Genomic DNA, 16,119 nt, shown 5'->3' on the forward strand with positions numbered 1-16,119 from the left:
ATTACAAAGTGTGCAGCCAATGTATTATTTGCCTGAACCATAATCTCATGTCTCCTATCAATTATTGTTGAAAGAAAGTCCTGATATCCCAGTCTCCCCCTCCAAAGAAACTTCAGCTTTTGAAATCTTACTGTAGACTCACCTGGTAAGACCCAAGTTGCAAAAAGAGTCCACAGAGATGTGTACAAAGTTCCTTCTGTGTTATCTGGAATAGATTTCGGAATGGCCAAAAGAGGAATAATCTTTTGCTCTGGCTTAAACAAAGTGAAAATAGAAGCTTTTTTGGAGACCCTAACAGCAATGTTTCCAAAAGTTTACATATCCATTGACAAAGGCAGGACAGTACCATTAAGTACCTTTAAAGGAAGTGACATGAAGTGCTTGACTTGTTAACATTATGATTTATTACACACCTGCTGGGAACAAATTGTTTTCCCAAATGTTTAACAAGATGAATCCAATTAAATTTGATCTTTGGTGGGAATAGTTGTCTATATTTAAATAAGACTCACAATTGATAAATGGAACAATTTTGCAAAGGTATTTTTACCTTGAAAATTTCATATTGAATTTGAATGAAGAAAATTTCCATGTTAATGATACGTTTAACTCTCTATATGGAAGTGAACACTGGCTTTTTGTATTTGTAGGAGATCTTCACTATCAAAGTGATAAAGTTAGTGATAAATATCATTAAAGTATCCAGCACAAATGTTTCCTCAAATCATTGGTTCGTTATTTATGGATTTATATCTGATGTAATTCAGGAGAACCAATGCATTTTAGCCATTAGTTTTCGCATGGCTCCTTTTACCTCCTTGTTTCTCAGGCTATAGATGAGGGGGTTCAACATGGGGACTACCACTGTATAGATCACAGATGCCACTTTGACCTGATCAGCTGAATAAGTTGACTTGGGCATCACATAAACGAACAAAACTGTCCCATAAAACAAAGTGACTGCGGTGAGGTGGGAGGTGCAGGTAGAGAAGGCCTTCTTTCTCCCCTCAGTAGAGCGCATATTCAGGATTGAGTGGAGAATGTAGGTATAGGACACAATTATGGTAAACAGTGTGCTTATGAGGACGGATGCGGAAGAGATGGCGGGCGATATTTCGGCAATATAAACATGGCCACAAGAAAGCTTCAAGAGTGGAAAGAGGTCACAGAAGAAATGGTTGATTTTGTTTGGTCCACAGAAGGTTAGATTCATCAAACAGCCAGTAAATGATGAAGCGTTCATGCATCCACCCAGGTAGGAAGCCCCCAATAGGAGGAAGCAGACCACTGGGGACATCTGGGTGGAGTAGAGCAAGGGAGAGCAGATGGCCACATAGCGATCATAGGCCATGGTGGCCAGCAGGAAGCACTCTGTAGTCCCAAAAGTGACATCAGAGCCAAGCTGGGCTATACAGCCAGTGACAGGGATAGTCGTTTTCTCTCTTAAGAAACTCATTAGCATGATCGGAGTCACTGAGGTGGAATACCCAATGTCTACAAAGGCCAAATGGCTGAGAAAAAGGTACATCGGGGTGTGAAGCTGTGGGCTGCTTCGGATTAGGATGATTATACTGATATTTCCCACTATGGTAATTATATAAACTCCCAGGAAAATCACAAAGAAGATGGCACATAGTGTGGGATTATCTGTTAATCCCAGAATAATGAACTCTGTCACTGTTGTATGATTTTCATTCTCCATCTATCCATTTAATGGTGCCTATTGAAATCAGAACCAGAGGAAGTTAAATGGGTTGAAATTATTTCACATTTAATGTAGATATCTAAATAGAACCCTACAATTACAGTCTTTAAGTGGTAACTCTACCTCACACAGAGGACTTTGTGCACACAAATTTTCTTTCCCAATTTCATGAAAATGTTAAAATTGAAGACTCGATGACCTTAGATTTCAGCTATTTTACTTCTGTTTGTATGCCATGGAGTAAGTCTTTCCCATGTGTAAGAAGAAGTATGTGAGTGATTGTTACAGCAATACTGAATGTAGTAACGTAAAATGTAAATCACCAAAATGATCATGGAGAGGCCAGCTCTTGATTTTCCACTCCCACCCTAAATGTGCCTCTGCCCAGTATTTTCTTTTTTAGTCAATACTATCACAATACATTTATCCAATTATTGGGCCAAAAATTATGGAGTTGACTTTGACATCTCTTTCTTACTTGATCCTTTCCCTGAAATGAAAAAAATTATGTCCTTAGTTATGATTGATACCAAGGGCTGGAAAGTGTCTATGTCCAAGATGAAAGGGCCAAATAGAATTTTTATTATTCTTATGAGCTAACTCATGGATATTTGGCAAAATCTTTTAGGAGTAAGAGTACATCATACTTTTTCATGCTTCTAGGATTGCATGAAGCAACAAGAAGAGTCCAGGTATTTTTATGGGCTGGGGTTAATTGGAAAGTGAAGCATTTGGGAACCTGTATTAGTAAGTTTTGGTTTCATCAGTTCTATTAAGCAACTATAGCGAAATAGGAAGTAGGAGTATATGATGTGGGGGGAGAGGTAATTAGAGAGGTATGAATGCAAGTAGCCAGCTAGTAAGGCTAGGAAATTGGGTTGAAAGAAAGATTAGCATTTCAGAAAAATATTCCCTTCATTCAAATTAGAGCACATGAAAAAGGAGAGGGGAATATATTAGTTACATTCAATCATTTCCATGGCTCTTCTAGTTTAAAGACCAACATATTCTGGATAATTCGTTTTTTTCCTGAAGAACTTTTATCTGAAGAAAAATTAAGAAAACATACACATATAACTGTCAGCAGCCATGCACATTTTACTCAATGTTATATGTGAGTCATGACAATGACATCCTACAGTATGAACAGTACTGGGGTTACATGTCTGAATTCTCACATTCTAGCTTTCTTAATAAGACAAAGCCTCAACCTGAAATAGATTTTTTGAAAAAAAAATGTATGGAAGATACAAATGCTTTCAAAGTTTTATATGAGTGCCAGCAGGGAAGGCAAAATGATGAGCAGAAATACCTTGGACTTTAGTAGCCACACAACCTTGGCATCGGTTTCTAGCTCTGCCTCCCACTATCTATGGAATCATTGGCACATTAAAGAAATTGCTTATCATCTGTTTCCTTACCTGTAAAAAGGAAATAATGATACATACCTCATGTGATTCTTGTGTTAAAAATGATGTGATGTGGATAAAAAAGACCAAGTACTATGTATGCAACAAATAAATGCCCAATTTCTAATAATTTTCTTGAAGTAATCGACTTGTAATTTCTTGTACGTATAAGAGAATCAAATATTTCTGTGTCCTTAAAAAGAACAAGTACAAACTTGTAACACATCCACTGCAATACTAGGGATAGGCTCCAAGGAATTGTCACCGTATGGCAGAGCCATATTTAAGTGAGGTTTGTGTCATTTGAGATAAGGCCCAAATCACTTACTTCACTTGTAATTATAAATTAGTTTGTTTTGGAAAACTACATTGAGAATCCATTGGGATAGAGAAATTACATGTGCAAATCTATTGGGACAGAGATATATCATGTAAACATGATTATATAAAAGTATATAATTGAAATACTTTCTACATACTCTGAGGCTCCATTTATTTTTTAATTAAATAAAGAAATTAAACATTTTAATTTAATTACATTGAAAATAATTATAACATTTTAGTATCATTGAAGTTGATTATTAGATCAACAAGAATAATATGGGCTGTGACATTTTGTGGCATTTCTGAAATGTGGCTATATTCAATGGTCCAGGTTTTCATGTCATCTATGTTTAGAGATAATTTCTGTTTGCTGGGATCCCTGGGTGGCGCAGCGGTTTGGCGCCTGCCTTTGGCCCAGGGCGTGATCCTGGAGACCCGGGATCAAATCCCACGTCGGGCTCCTGGTGCATGGAGCCTGCTTCTCCCTCTGCCTGTGTCTCTGCCTCTCTCTCTCTCTCTGTGTGTAACTATCATAAATAAATAAATTAAAAAAATTTCTGTTTGCTAATACAGTTTAATTTACAAACATGAATCCACTGGAATTGCAATATTATTTTAACATAAGTGATGTACATTTAAAAGTCCTATATATTTTTCACTTGGTATATGGATCTGTCCTAGGACCCTTGACATACATAACACAGTGGTGGGTGGCAAACGTTTCTTAACCATGCCCTTCTCTCCCCTTTGCCAACTTTGATCCACCAACATGTAAGCTTTCTAATAAAACAACGAAGCTCACCCTAACATTTTTCTCAGGACCCTGCCATCCACAACTGCCACATAGACTGGCAGGTTGTCAAAGATACATGGCGACAGTTGACTCTGGCTGTATTCTTGAACCATGGCCACATAGCAGAACTTTCTTTCTTTTTTTTTTTTAATTTATTTTTTATTGGTGTTCAATTTACTAACATACAGAATAACCCCCAGTGCCCGTCACCCATTCACTCCCACCCCCCGCCCTTCTCCCCTTTCACCACCCCTAGTTCGTTTCCCAGAGTTAGCAGTCTTTACGTTCTGTCTCCCTTTCTGATAGAACTTTCTTTAAGGTTGAAAGTCAGGTTCCTTTGATTCTAAGCTTGAAAGAGCCCATCAGTTAATAAACTTCAGAACAAAGCTAAACCTGATAATCAATGTTAGGAGGATCTAACAGCTCAAACACCTCAAACCCAGCAAATTAGGAAATGGACATGCTGAGACTCCCTCAGTCCTAGGAAGATACTATTCCTTTAGGTTTCAAGAAGCCAAATTGTGACGGAGGAATGGCACAAATAGGTATTTGTATTCCTCTTTAATGGCAGAGTGCTGGAAATCTAGAAAGCACTAAATAGATGTTTGTTGAATTAGTGTTAAACAATTCTTAGAAAATATGTCTATGTATCAGATACTATGCTATGACCTAAAGATAAATACACACTCCCACATCTCTATCTTTACCCAACTACAAACTATTTTATAATTGTATTCATCACTCCACCCCTTTCCAATGGAAAACTAATTCCTAGCGACCTTAGGTCTGAGGTTTAAATTATTTGACCACGGAAGCATCTAAGTCTTGTCTAAGACTAAGTCATAGTCTCAGCAAACAGTTTCAGAGAATTCTGAAACCCTGAAATATGTTTTGTACATAATACACCTTTGCTTATGTAGATACTAGTGTAAATAATTGCTGAATGTCTTTTTTTCCCCCTACTTTCCTACATTTCCATGAGGGAGGAATCATGTCTGCCTCGTTCCTCACTTTATTCTGAGAACATTGCAGAGTGCCTGGTACATAGCAGTTTTAAACAAATGAATGAGTCAGTGAATAAATGAATAATCTACTTTTTAAGATTTTTATTTTACCGTGGCACATCTAAAATGAGATGTCCTCTTAATTGGCTCCTATGTGCACCCTATAGTATTGTTAACTATAGTACAATGTTCTATAGCAGATTTCTAGGACTTCTTCATCTTGCTTAACTACAACCTTAGGCCTGTTGACTAGCAGCTCCCCATTTCACTCCAACTCCAACCTCTGACAACCATCATTCCACTCTTGGGTCTATGAGTGACTATTTTAGGTACACTGTAAAATGGAATCATACAGACTTAGTCCTTCTGTGATGGGTTTATTTCACTTAGCATAACATCTTCCAGGTTAATCCATGTCATCACATATTGCAGAATTTCCTTTTATAAGACTTAATAACATTCCATTGTATGTATACATACCAAATTTTCTTTATCCATTTATCTGTCAGTGGACATTTAGGCTGCTTTCCTGTCTTGGCTATTATAAACAGTGCTGGAGTGAACATGAGAGGGCTGGTATCTCTGAGATACTAATTTCAGCTCTTTTAGATCAATATCTAGAGGTGGGATTACTGGATGATATGGTAGTTCTATTAATGATTAACTTCCATACTGTTTTTCATAGCAACCACACCATTTTGCATTCCCAGGAACAATGTACCAAAGTTTGCTCTTTCTCTGCATCCTAATCTACACTTGTCTTTCTCTCTCTTTTTTAAATAATAGCCATCTTGACAGATGTGAAATGATTTCTCATTGTGGTTGTGATTTGCATCTACATGATGATTAGTGATGTTGAGCATCTTTCCTTGTACCTTTGGCCATTTTTGTGTCTTTTTTGAAGAAATGTCCATTTGACTTTTTAGGCTATTTTTCAATCAAATTATTAGTGTTTTTGGTACTGAGTTGTTTTTATTGAGTTGTTTCTTATATATTTTTGAAACTAACCTCTCATCAGATATGTGGTTTGCAAATATTTTCTCTCGTTCTGTAGTTGCATTTTCACTTTGATGATTGTTTTCATTGCTGTGCAGATTATTAGTTTGTGGTGGTCCCACTTACCTGTTTCTGTTTTTGTTGCCTGTGATTTCGACGTCATACCAAAGAATTATTGCCAAGAATAATCATATGAAGCTCTCCCCCTGTTTTCTTCTGGGAGTTTTCTTCTTGCAGTTTAAATTCTTACATTTAAGTCTTGAATCTGTTTTGAGTTGATTCTTGGGTGTAATGTAAGAGTTCAATTTCATTCTTTTGCATGTGGATATCCAGTTTTCCCAATACCATTTATTGATGGGACTATCTATCCTTTCCTTACTGTGTATTCTTGGTGCCCTTGTCAAAAATTATTTGATTGTATATGCATATGTTTATTTTTAGCTCTCTATTGTATTCATTGCTTTGTATGTCTACTTTATGTCAGTACCATACAATTTTTTTAAAGATTTTATTAATTTATTCATAGAGACACACACACACACACAGAGGCAGAGACACAGGCAGAGGGAGAAGCAGGCTCCATGCATGGAGCCCAACATGGGACTTGATCCCGGGTCCCCAGGATCACGCCCTGGGCCAAAGGCAGGTGCTAAACTGCTGAGCCACCTGGGCTGCCCAGGACCATACCATTTTTATTACTTTAGCTTTGCAATATTATTTGAATCAGGAAGTGTGATGCCTACAGCTTTGTTCTTCCCTCTTAAGATTATTTTGGTTGTTTGGGGGCCCTCTGAGACTCCATATGAATCTTAGAGTTGTTTTTTCTATTTCTATAACAAAATTCTATTGAGATTTTGATAGGGATGTACTGAATCTGCTTTGGGTAGTATGGATATTTTAACAATATTAAATCTTCCAACCCAAGAACACAGGATGTTTTTACATTTGCTTGTGTTTTATTTAATTTCTTTCATCAATATTTTGTAGTTTTCAGTATACAAGTCTTTCACCTCCTTTGTTAAATTTATTCTTAGGTTATTTTATTCTTTTTTGTGTTATTTTAAATGGGATTATTTCCCTGTCTTTCCTTGTGATCAGAGAACTGTAGCAAATTGCATACCTGAGGGCAGGTACAGAGTCTGATCTGCATTATACTGAGAAACCTTGAAGGGATGAGAAAGAATTAGCCAATTCTTGGATGGCAGTGTGGACTGCCTGGACAAACAGAAATCTAGAAGAAACCCAAGTGCAAAAAGAAATCATTTCACTCCAAAATTCTCTTTCCTTATGCACCAAGGATTTTACTTAGAAAGCAGCCTTGGAGGAGGAACTGGTAATATAAGCAAAATCACATAGTCCCACATATTCTCACAGTAAGTAGATGTGTGGGCCTTGCCTTTTTGAATTCACAGGCAAAACAAAAATATTTAAAATTACAACTCAACACTGAATTTCAAAAGTATAAAGCCTCTAGGAAAATACATTAGAGAATATCTTTGTAACCTTGGATTGGACAAAGATTTCTTGAACTTGTCACGAAAGCACTAAACAATAAAGAAAATAGGGCAGCCCCAGTGGCTCAGCAGTTTAGCGCTGCCTGCAGCCCAGGGTGTGATCCTGGAGACCCGGGATCAAGTCCCATGTTGGGCTCCATGCATGGAGCCTGCTTCTCCCTCTGCCTGTGTCTCTGCTTCTCTCTCTCCTCTCTGTGTATTCTCATGAATAAATAAATAAAATCTTTAAAAAAAAACAATAAAGAAAATACTGTTAAATTAGACTTCATTAAAATTAAAAGCTTTTGTTCATCAAAAGATACAATTAAGAGAGTGACAAGGCAAACCAGAATGGGAATGTAACTTTAAAATGTACAAAGCTGGGATCCCTGGGTGGTGCAGCGGTTTGGCGCCTGCCTTTGGCCCAGGGCGTGATCCTGGAGACCCGGGATCGAGTCCCACGTCGGGCTCCCGGTGCATGGAGCCTGCTTCTCCCTCTGCCTGTGTCTCTGCCTCTCTCTCTCTCTCTGTGTGTGTGACTATCATAAGTAAATAAGAAATTAAAAAAAAAAATAAAATGTACAAAGCTGACAAAGGATTTATAGGCAGATTATAGTAAAACCAAATCAATAAGAAAAGTACAATCTGAGAATAAAATTGGTAAAGGACCTGAAGAGACATTACACAAGAGAAGATATGCAAATAAATATTTAAATTTTTTTTTTTTTTTTTTTAAATGTGGAACATAAGAGGTCCAGGGAGATGGGAGGGAACACTGCCTGATGGCTTCATTGTAAAATCTAGTGACTAGCCTGGGATTCTCTGGTGTTATCTTTTTTGAAAACTATGGATAAATAACTTCATCCACAAGATGACTGAGTTACCAGGACTTCTTTAAGCCAGCTCTTTCTGTAGGCTGTCTTTATACCCTCGACTGTTTGCAAAGAGTTATACTTTCACTAATTTACATGCTGGGAACTTTGAATTGGGGAGAGTTGGAATCTACTCTTGCTCTAGGATTCTTATGACATACATCATTTTTGTAAAAATTGGAAAACCATATTTTACTCTTCAAACATGATTAATCAGAAGTCATGGGGAAAGTTCTAGAGGCAGGGAGGTAATTAAGGAGGCTAAAAACTATCCAGGCTCAATCATAAACATCTAAAATAAAGCCATGACAAAAGTGGAGGCAATGAACACCCTGGGAGATATTACAAAGAAGGATGGTAGGCATATTCCATGTGTGCAACAGCCTGGGTATCTAAATTCATAATTTTATACCCTGAAAATACCAACTGGCCTGTTTAAAAAAAGCTCCACTGTGCCATAGCCCCCTTCCTAGCACCACTCTGTGGTAGTTTTTCCTACTAATCAAAGGCTTGTCAGCAAAAGTCCAAAGACAAGTGTTTGCAGACAAACCTTTGAGAAATGTGAAAAACTACTGGGAATTCTCAAAGCTCTCAAAGTCTCAGTCTTCAGAATTCCCTTTGTGTCATGTGGATTGAGTCATCTTGGTGACAAAACTATGGAATGTATTCTTTTGGTCTTATTTTAGGTAGGAATAAGATCTTTCAAGACTCCAGCATAACTATTTCAAAAGATTATGACAACCCTGTATAAGACAGGCCAAGTCTTCCAGAGAAAGTTATCTGGACTGAAAACACTACATCAATTGCATTTCCACTGAGTACATGATACTTTCTAAGATGTTAATTTATAAGACAATATTTTAAAAATATATAACCTAACAGAAGAGAAAGAAAACACTCTCAAATCATGGACTGTAGACAATGAACAAAGGAGAGAAAAAGTGAAATTGTATTTTCCAAGTCTCCTAACCCCGAAACATACACATTTGATTTGGACCCAGCAGAATTTCATGAAATGATATATTTTGTGACTCTAGAAAATTATAAATTAAACTTGGCATTAATTAACATACTGCAGTTGTGTATTTAAGACTGCTCTTCACATAAAGTGATAAGGCTAATGGAAAACATAAAGATCTATCACATATGTTCTGGAAGCTATCATTTTCGAGTTTCCAGAGTCACACTGTATTGCTTTCAAAATAACCAATGTCTTCTAGCCATCAATTTTCTCGTGGCCTCTTTAACCTCTTTGTTTCTCAGACTATAGATCAAGGGGTTCAACATGGGGATCACCACTGTGTAGAACACAGACACCACTTTAATATGATCAGACGAGTAATCTGACTTGGGTATGACATAAACAAATGTGACTGTCCCATAAAACAAAGTGACTGCACTGAGGTGAGAAGTACAAGTGGAGAAGGCCTTGTGTCTTCCTTCAGGGGAGCGCATATTTAGGACTGAATGCAGGATGTATAGATATGAAATAGCTATGATAAACAGTGTGATTACAATGATGGACCCGGCTAGGATAGCAGGTGATGTTTCAGCAACATAAATATGGGTACAAGAAAGCTTTACTAGTGGTGGGAAGTCACAAAAGAAATGATTGATTTTATTTGGTCCACAGAAAGTCAAGCTCAGTAGACAGCCAGTAAATGATGAAGCATTCACACATCCCCCCAGATAGGAAGCAGCCAAGAGGATGATGCAGACTCTGGAAGACATGTGTGTAGAGTAGAGAAGTGGAGAGCAGATGGCCACATAGCGATCATAGGCCATGGCGGCCAGCAGGAAGCACTCAGCTGTTCCAAAGATAACATCAGAGCCAAGCTGAGCTATGCAGCCAGCAACAGGGATAGTAGTTCTCTCTCTTAAGAAACCCACAATCATAATGGGTGTGACTGACGTGGAATACCCGATATCCACAAAGGCTAAATGGCTGAGGAAAAGATACATTGGGGTGTGAAGCTGAGGACTTCTGTGGATCAGCATGATTATGCTGACATTGCCCAGTAGGGTAGCAACATAGATTCCTAGAAAAACCACAAAGAAGATGGTACAAAGTGTAGGATCCTCTGTTAACCCCAAAATAATGAACTCTGTCACCATTGTATGGTTTTCAGTCTCCATCTTATTTGTAATAATGCCTATTGAAATAAATAACAAGTATATTCAATAAATTCAGTGATCTCATAGGTAACATATTTACTTTTCCATTCCCCCTATTAAAAAATCAAAATGGGGTGCCTGGCTGGCTCAGTTGGAAGAGCATGAGGCTCTTGATCTTGGGGCTGTGAGTTCAAGCCCCATGTTTGATGTAAAGATTACTTAAATAAACTTAAAAAAAATCAAAACATAGATCCCTTTTGTCTAATGCTTACACTCTACAAAATGTTTCCAAACATATTTACATTATGCATGATTTGAGATATTAATGTCCATTACTTTAAGGCCAAAGATACAAAGAGACCAATGACTCAGATCAGAGCACAGTTAACATTCATTTGCGTCATTTGATCAGTTCAGATTGTTGAATGAACCCTTACATCTGATGAGAACCAGAATGGTCAAAGGGATTGACTTTAAGCTAGTGTTTAGCAATATCCAATCTGCTCCTACCTTGTTCACCTTGGAGACCACATTTGCCAGCCCCTTTGTAGTTAGGTAAGACTGTGAACGGTACATGCCGATGGGCTAGTTGAGGAAATGCACTGTTTCTTCTAGATCAAATTAAATTACCAATGGACAGCTTTCTCTTTCTCTTCCACAGTGATATATTCTATATGATACAACTAGAATATAGTAGTACCTCCCACCAGCCTGGGATTTGAAGGAATGTGGAAAATAGAGAATACACTGGAGACATACTAGAAGTGAGAAACAAATCTATGCTGTGTTAGATACCCTGACTTTCCAGGGTTGATTTGTTAGAAGAGCATAACATCACTTTATCTGATTAATATAATCACAGATTGGCTGTAAATGGAAGCTGCATGTAGAGTTTAACCCTAAGGACAACAGGAGAAATAAATCCACTTTGGATTATTAATTGTACTTTAGGGACTAAATAGACCTAACAAAAAGATATTTTTCATAATCATATGAATAACATATATAGAATAGGTGGGAAAAATGCTTCCATGCTCATATTATGCCAGCCATGTGAGACCAAGACAGTAATACACAATGAAAGGAATATCAAGAGGTCATTTCAACAATAACAAAATTTCATGAGTAGGCTTAATCATAAAAATGCAAAAATTAAAACAGACTTTCAGTTTAAGCAATGCTGTGAACATGAAATATCCTAAAACATCCTCAACAAAATACTTGGATAAACTGCTGACTTAAGGATTGAAAGACATATTCAGAATGCAGAAGTGAGCTTTCATGTAAAAAGGGAAATCTCAACCAACCAAAAATGATGTGGGATATTTTAAATGATGCATAAATGACACAAGCAAACCAACCATGCTAAGATAGAGTGGAAGAGCATTGCAGTGTGAACTGCAATCGCAAGGAAAGTGATAGCTTTGCATTTTTGAGGAACAGCTAAGCCCATGTGGTGGGTAGTGATACAAGATTGACTCAAGAATTAGGCAGAAGCCAGATCACCTATGGCTTTGTGAGTCATAATGAGTTTAAACATTATTCTAAGTGCAATGGGAAGACAGTGCAAAATGTAAAAGAGAATGTCATGATCTAATTTACATAACGATAGGATAATGCTGGCTACTTTAAGGGGACTAACTTCTAGAGGAGTGAGAGAATTAACAGAAAGACCTTTCAGAATATTATAGTATTCCAGGTGCAATGTGGTACTGGCGTGGGTAGCAATCGTAAAGACAGCATAGTGGATAGAATAGGGAAATATTCTGAGTCAGAGGAAATGGGAAGACGATACCAACATAGGATTTTTTTTTTTAAAGAGAAGATCAACTAACCTGCAGGTACCTCTAGTTTTGAGGTCATCCTACTATCCCTGCATCCCTGCATCCCTGCACCCCAGCATCCTAGCATCCCAGCAAGAAATAAGCCAGACCCACTGAAAAAGCAAGTAATAAACAATGAAAAGAATCAGCAAGTACTATAAAATCAAAACTATTACCAAATATCAAATGATATTTTGGAAGTACTATAGAATATCAGATGTCTGCTACTTGAAAGAGAAGAAATGTAACTGTTTTTGAAAGGAACACTGTTGATCCTGTGTAGATCCCTGACTTTCCAAATGGAGTATTTGCTACTTAAAATAAACCCTCAACAAAAAACAAAAAACCCTCAACATTAAGTTGCTTTTTTTTTTTTTTTACAAAATATGCAGATAAATAACTATTGGTACCCTTAGTCAGTCTTACTAAGAAAAACTGTACCCTTTGCAGTGATGATTAAACCAATGTGATCCAATCAACTTTACACACGAATTAACCTGATACAGTATGTAAGAATGCTAAATCTCTAGTTTCATTAGCCAATCCATGATTGTATCAGGGGTTTAAAGGACACAAATCTAAAACAAGCCATATATATATATATATATATATATATATATATATATATATATATATAAAGATTTTTAATTTATTTATTCATACACACACACACACACACACACACACACACAGAGACAGAGGGAGAAGCAGGCACCATGCAGAGAGCCTGACGTGGGACTCGATCCAGGGTCTCCAGGATCACACCCTAGGCTGCAGGCGGTGCTAAGCCGCTGCACCACCGGGGCTGCCCAAGTCTTATATTTTTATAAAAAAATATATACAGGGAACCTGGGTAGCTCAGTGGTTGGGTGTCTGCCTTTGGCTCAGGGTATGATCCCAAGATCTTAAAAAAAAAAAAAAAGAAAATATATACCTGAAAGACTCAAATGAGTTCAAGATAGGATGTGGGTACCAGTATGATATGGAAAACATAACATATAGTTACTGCAATGAAAATAAGACTTTAGGGATGCCTGAGTGGCTCAGTGTTGAGCGTCTGCCTTTGGCTCAGGGCGTGATCCTGGAGTCCTGGGATCAAGTCCCACATCAGACTCTCTGCATGGAGCCTGCTTCTTTCTCTGCCTAAGTCTCTGCCTCTCTCTCTGTGTGTCTCTCATGAATAAATAAATAAAATCTTTAAAAAAAGAAAATAAGATTTTAGAACCAAAAGCTCTGGCAATAAATTTAAGGTCTGTCACTTATGAGCCAGATGATCTTGAAAATTTTACATAACCCTTCTGAGATCCAATATTCTTATTTTAAAAGTTAACATAATAATATTTACCTCACATGGCTGCTGTGTTAAGTAAGATGGTGCATGTTTATACCTAGTAATGGATGGTAGTAAACAAATAATCTGTAAATGAAAATCTACTTCAAATAAGCAACTATCAGCTTCTACTACAAACGCGAAGGACATTTATAAATCAATAACAAAGAATGAAGGTTACCTGCTGGTCAAATGTTATGATAGTGACAAATTCTAGAAATCATTTCTATATGTCAGGGATTATTTATATAGGATTTATAAAGAATATAAAACCTTGACTTCAGCATCAGATATGCACAGGTTTGTTAACATCCCACTGAAAATCCAGTGGGAGAAAGTCCAAGGAGATTGAGAAAATTAGGTGCATTTAGGTATGCCTACACCATTATGCTGGCTGAGGTACTCACTAAGGTCTCAGGGGCTCCATTTATTCTTCTCATTACTTGTATACAGGTATTACAATGGCAAACATCTAATTAGTTTTAAAACTTCTTTAAGATTTTGTTTATTCGGAATGCCTGGGTGGCTCAGCGGTTGAGCGTCTGCCTTCGGCTCGGGGCATCATCCCGGAGTCCTGGGATTGAATCCTATATTGGGCTCCTTGCATGGAGCCTACTTCCCTTGTCTCTGCCTCTCTCTGTGTCTCTCATGAATAAATAAATAAAATCCTAGAAAAAGAAAGATTTTGTTTATTCATGAGAGACTCACAGAGATAGGCAGATACATAGGTAGGGGAGAAACAGGCTTCCTGCAGGGAGCCTAATGTAGGACTCGATCCCAGGACTCTAGGGTCACAATCTGAGCCAAAGGCAGATGATCAACCACTGAATAACCCATGTCACCCTAGTTTTAAAACTTGATTGGGACAACACAATTAACGTGGGCTATAACAGCCATGACAATGTGCCTAGAACTAGTTTCTTGAACCCTATTTTGTAGTTCATAGTTAATCACACCTCAAGGAGTTGCAAGAAGAGCCAGGGTGCTTTTCTCTGTGTGAAACTGACCCAGGATTTAATTCAGCATTGGCATTTCCTGCTTACCACATAAATCCTCCACCAAATCGGGACTCCTAAAATAGCAATTATTGAAGATATTTCTTCCTTTCCCTATGTCATATTTATCTCTATCTCAATTCTCCCTTTGGATAACCAAGAATCTCTTCCTTGTTCCTGATTTCCATGTGTTTTTTTCATAAATGATGTTACTGCTTACATTATTCTGAAATTGCTTTCTTTTACTCAAAAATATTTTTAGATAATTCCTTGTGATTATGTATTAATCTCCTTCATTCTCTGTAAAGATCCATGGTATTCCAAGTATTAAATCATTGTTTATTTAGCTATACCCTGCCAAGGCTTCATTGTGCTTATATAACAGTAGTACCCTTGGATATACTCTAAGAAATGGAGTTACTGGATCAAAAACTTTGCCCAATTTAAATTCTGATAGATATTGCCAAATTGCGCTTTTTCATTCTTTGCATCTGTGTGTAAATATATAAATATGTATGTGTGTGTATGTGTGTATGATATTCTGAGTAATTCCTAAGACCTACCTTCAAGCTCATTATTTCTCTCTTCAGTTATGTATGATCTGCTGTTTAATCTATATTTTTTCTGAATATATTTTTTTATTTCTAGACTCTGGGTTTTTTTCAAATTTTTGCGCTCTTTCTAAAACAAAAACCCTTCTGAGATTTCTTGTTCTTTTATTTCTTCAAAAATACTAATCAATATTTTATAATGTCTTTTAGACCATTCTATTACTTGAAGTTCTTGATGGTCTAAATCTGCTCTTTGATGTGTCTGCTGACATACTCTTATTATTTCTGTTTGTTTTTGCATTTACTCTTTTATAATTTTAAATTTTGTGCACATCTTTTTTTAGTGGGGTTTTATCTTTGTTACTCTTATCTAGCCTGGGTTGAGAGTATGTCCTCCCAAATAAGTTTTTTTTTGTTCTTTATTTCTGCTAGCTGCCTTCTAGATCACTGGCTCAGGATAAATTTTGATGCTATTTTTCTCAACTTGAAGGTCTACAAAAGAAGAAGACAGTAAAATTTGAACCCCCAAATGTATATTTGGTATAGATTTTGTTCTAAAATTCCCAAGAAAGATTTTTTCCTTCCAAAAGATTCTACAGTCTCATGGTTGAAAAATTGATTTTTATACTACCATGCCAAGCAACACTTCAATGTATCCCTTTCTGCAAGTAACTACAATGTACAGTTATTATAATCTGTAGATCTCCAG

The 16,119-nt window shown here is 37.0% G+C and overlaps 2 protein-coding genes across 2 annotated transcripts; both read right to left on the reverse strand.

Moving 5' to 3' along the window:
- Positions 1-763: 763 nt before the first annotated feature.
- Positions 764-1,708, reverse strand: LOC144295277 (olfactory receptor 5P4). Its single transcript, XM_077867667.1, has one exon. The coding sequence runs from the start codon at positions 1,700-1,702 to the stop codon at positions 764-766; it is 939 nt and encodes a 312-aa protein (XP_077723793.1). The 5' UTR covers positions 1,703-1,708.
- An 8,085-nt stretch (positions 1,709-9,793) lies between these two features.
- Positions 9,794-10,732, reverse strand: LOC144295279 (olfactory receptor 5P4-like). Its single transcript, XM_077867668.1, has one exon. It carries the CDS (start codon positions 10,730-10,732, stop codon positions 9,794-9,796), a length of 939 nt encoding a protein of 312 aa, XP_077723794.1.
- Between the last annotated feature and the right edge of the window lie 5,387 nt (positions 10,733-16,119).

Source organism: Canis aureus, chromosome 23, assembly GCF_053574225.1.
Source record: "Canis aureus isolate CA01 chromosome 23, VMU_Caureus_v.1.0, whole genome shotgun sequence".
Classification (NCBI taxonomy): domain Eukaryota; kingdom Metazoa; phylum Chordata; class Mammalia; order Carnivora; family Canidae; genus Canis; species Canis aureus.

Bases quoted from the DNA above. Each gene is read 5' to 3' on its own strand.
- LOC144295279 (XM_077867668.1), bottom strand. From the start codon at position 10,732: ATGGAGACTGAAAACCATACAATGGTGACAGAGTTCATTATTTTGGGG.
- LOC144295277 (XM_077867667.1), bottom strand. From the start codon at position 1,702: ATGGAGAATGAAAATCATACAACAGTGACAGAGTTCATTATTCTGGGA.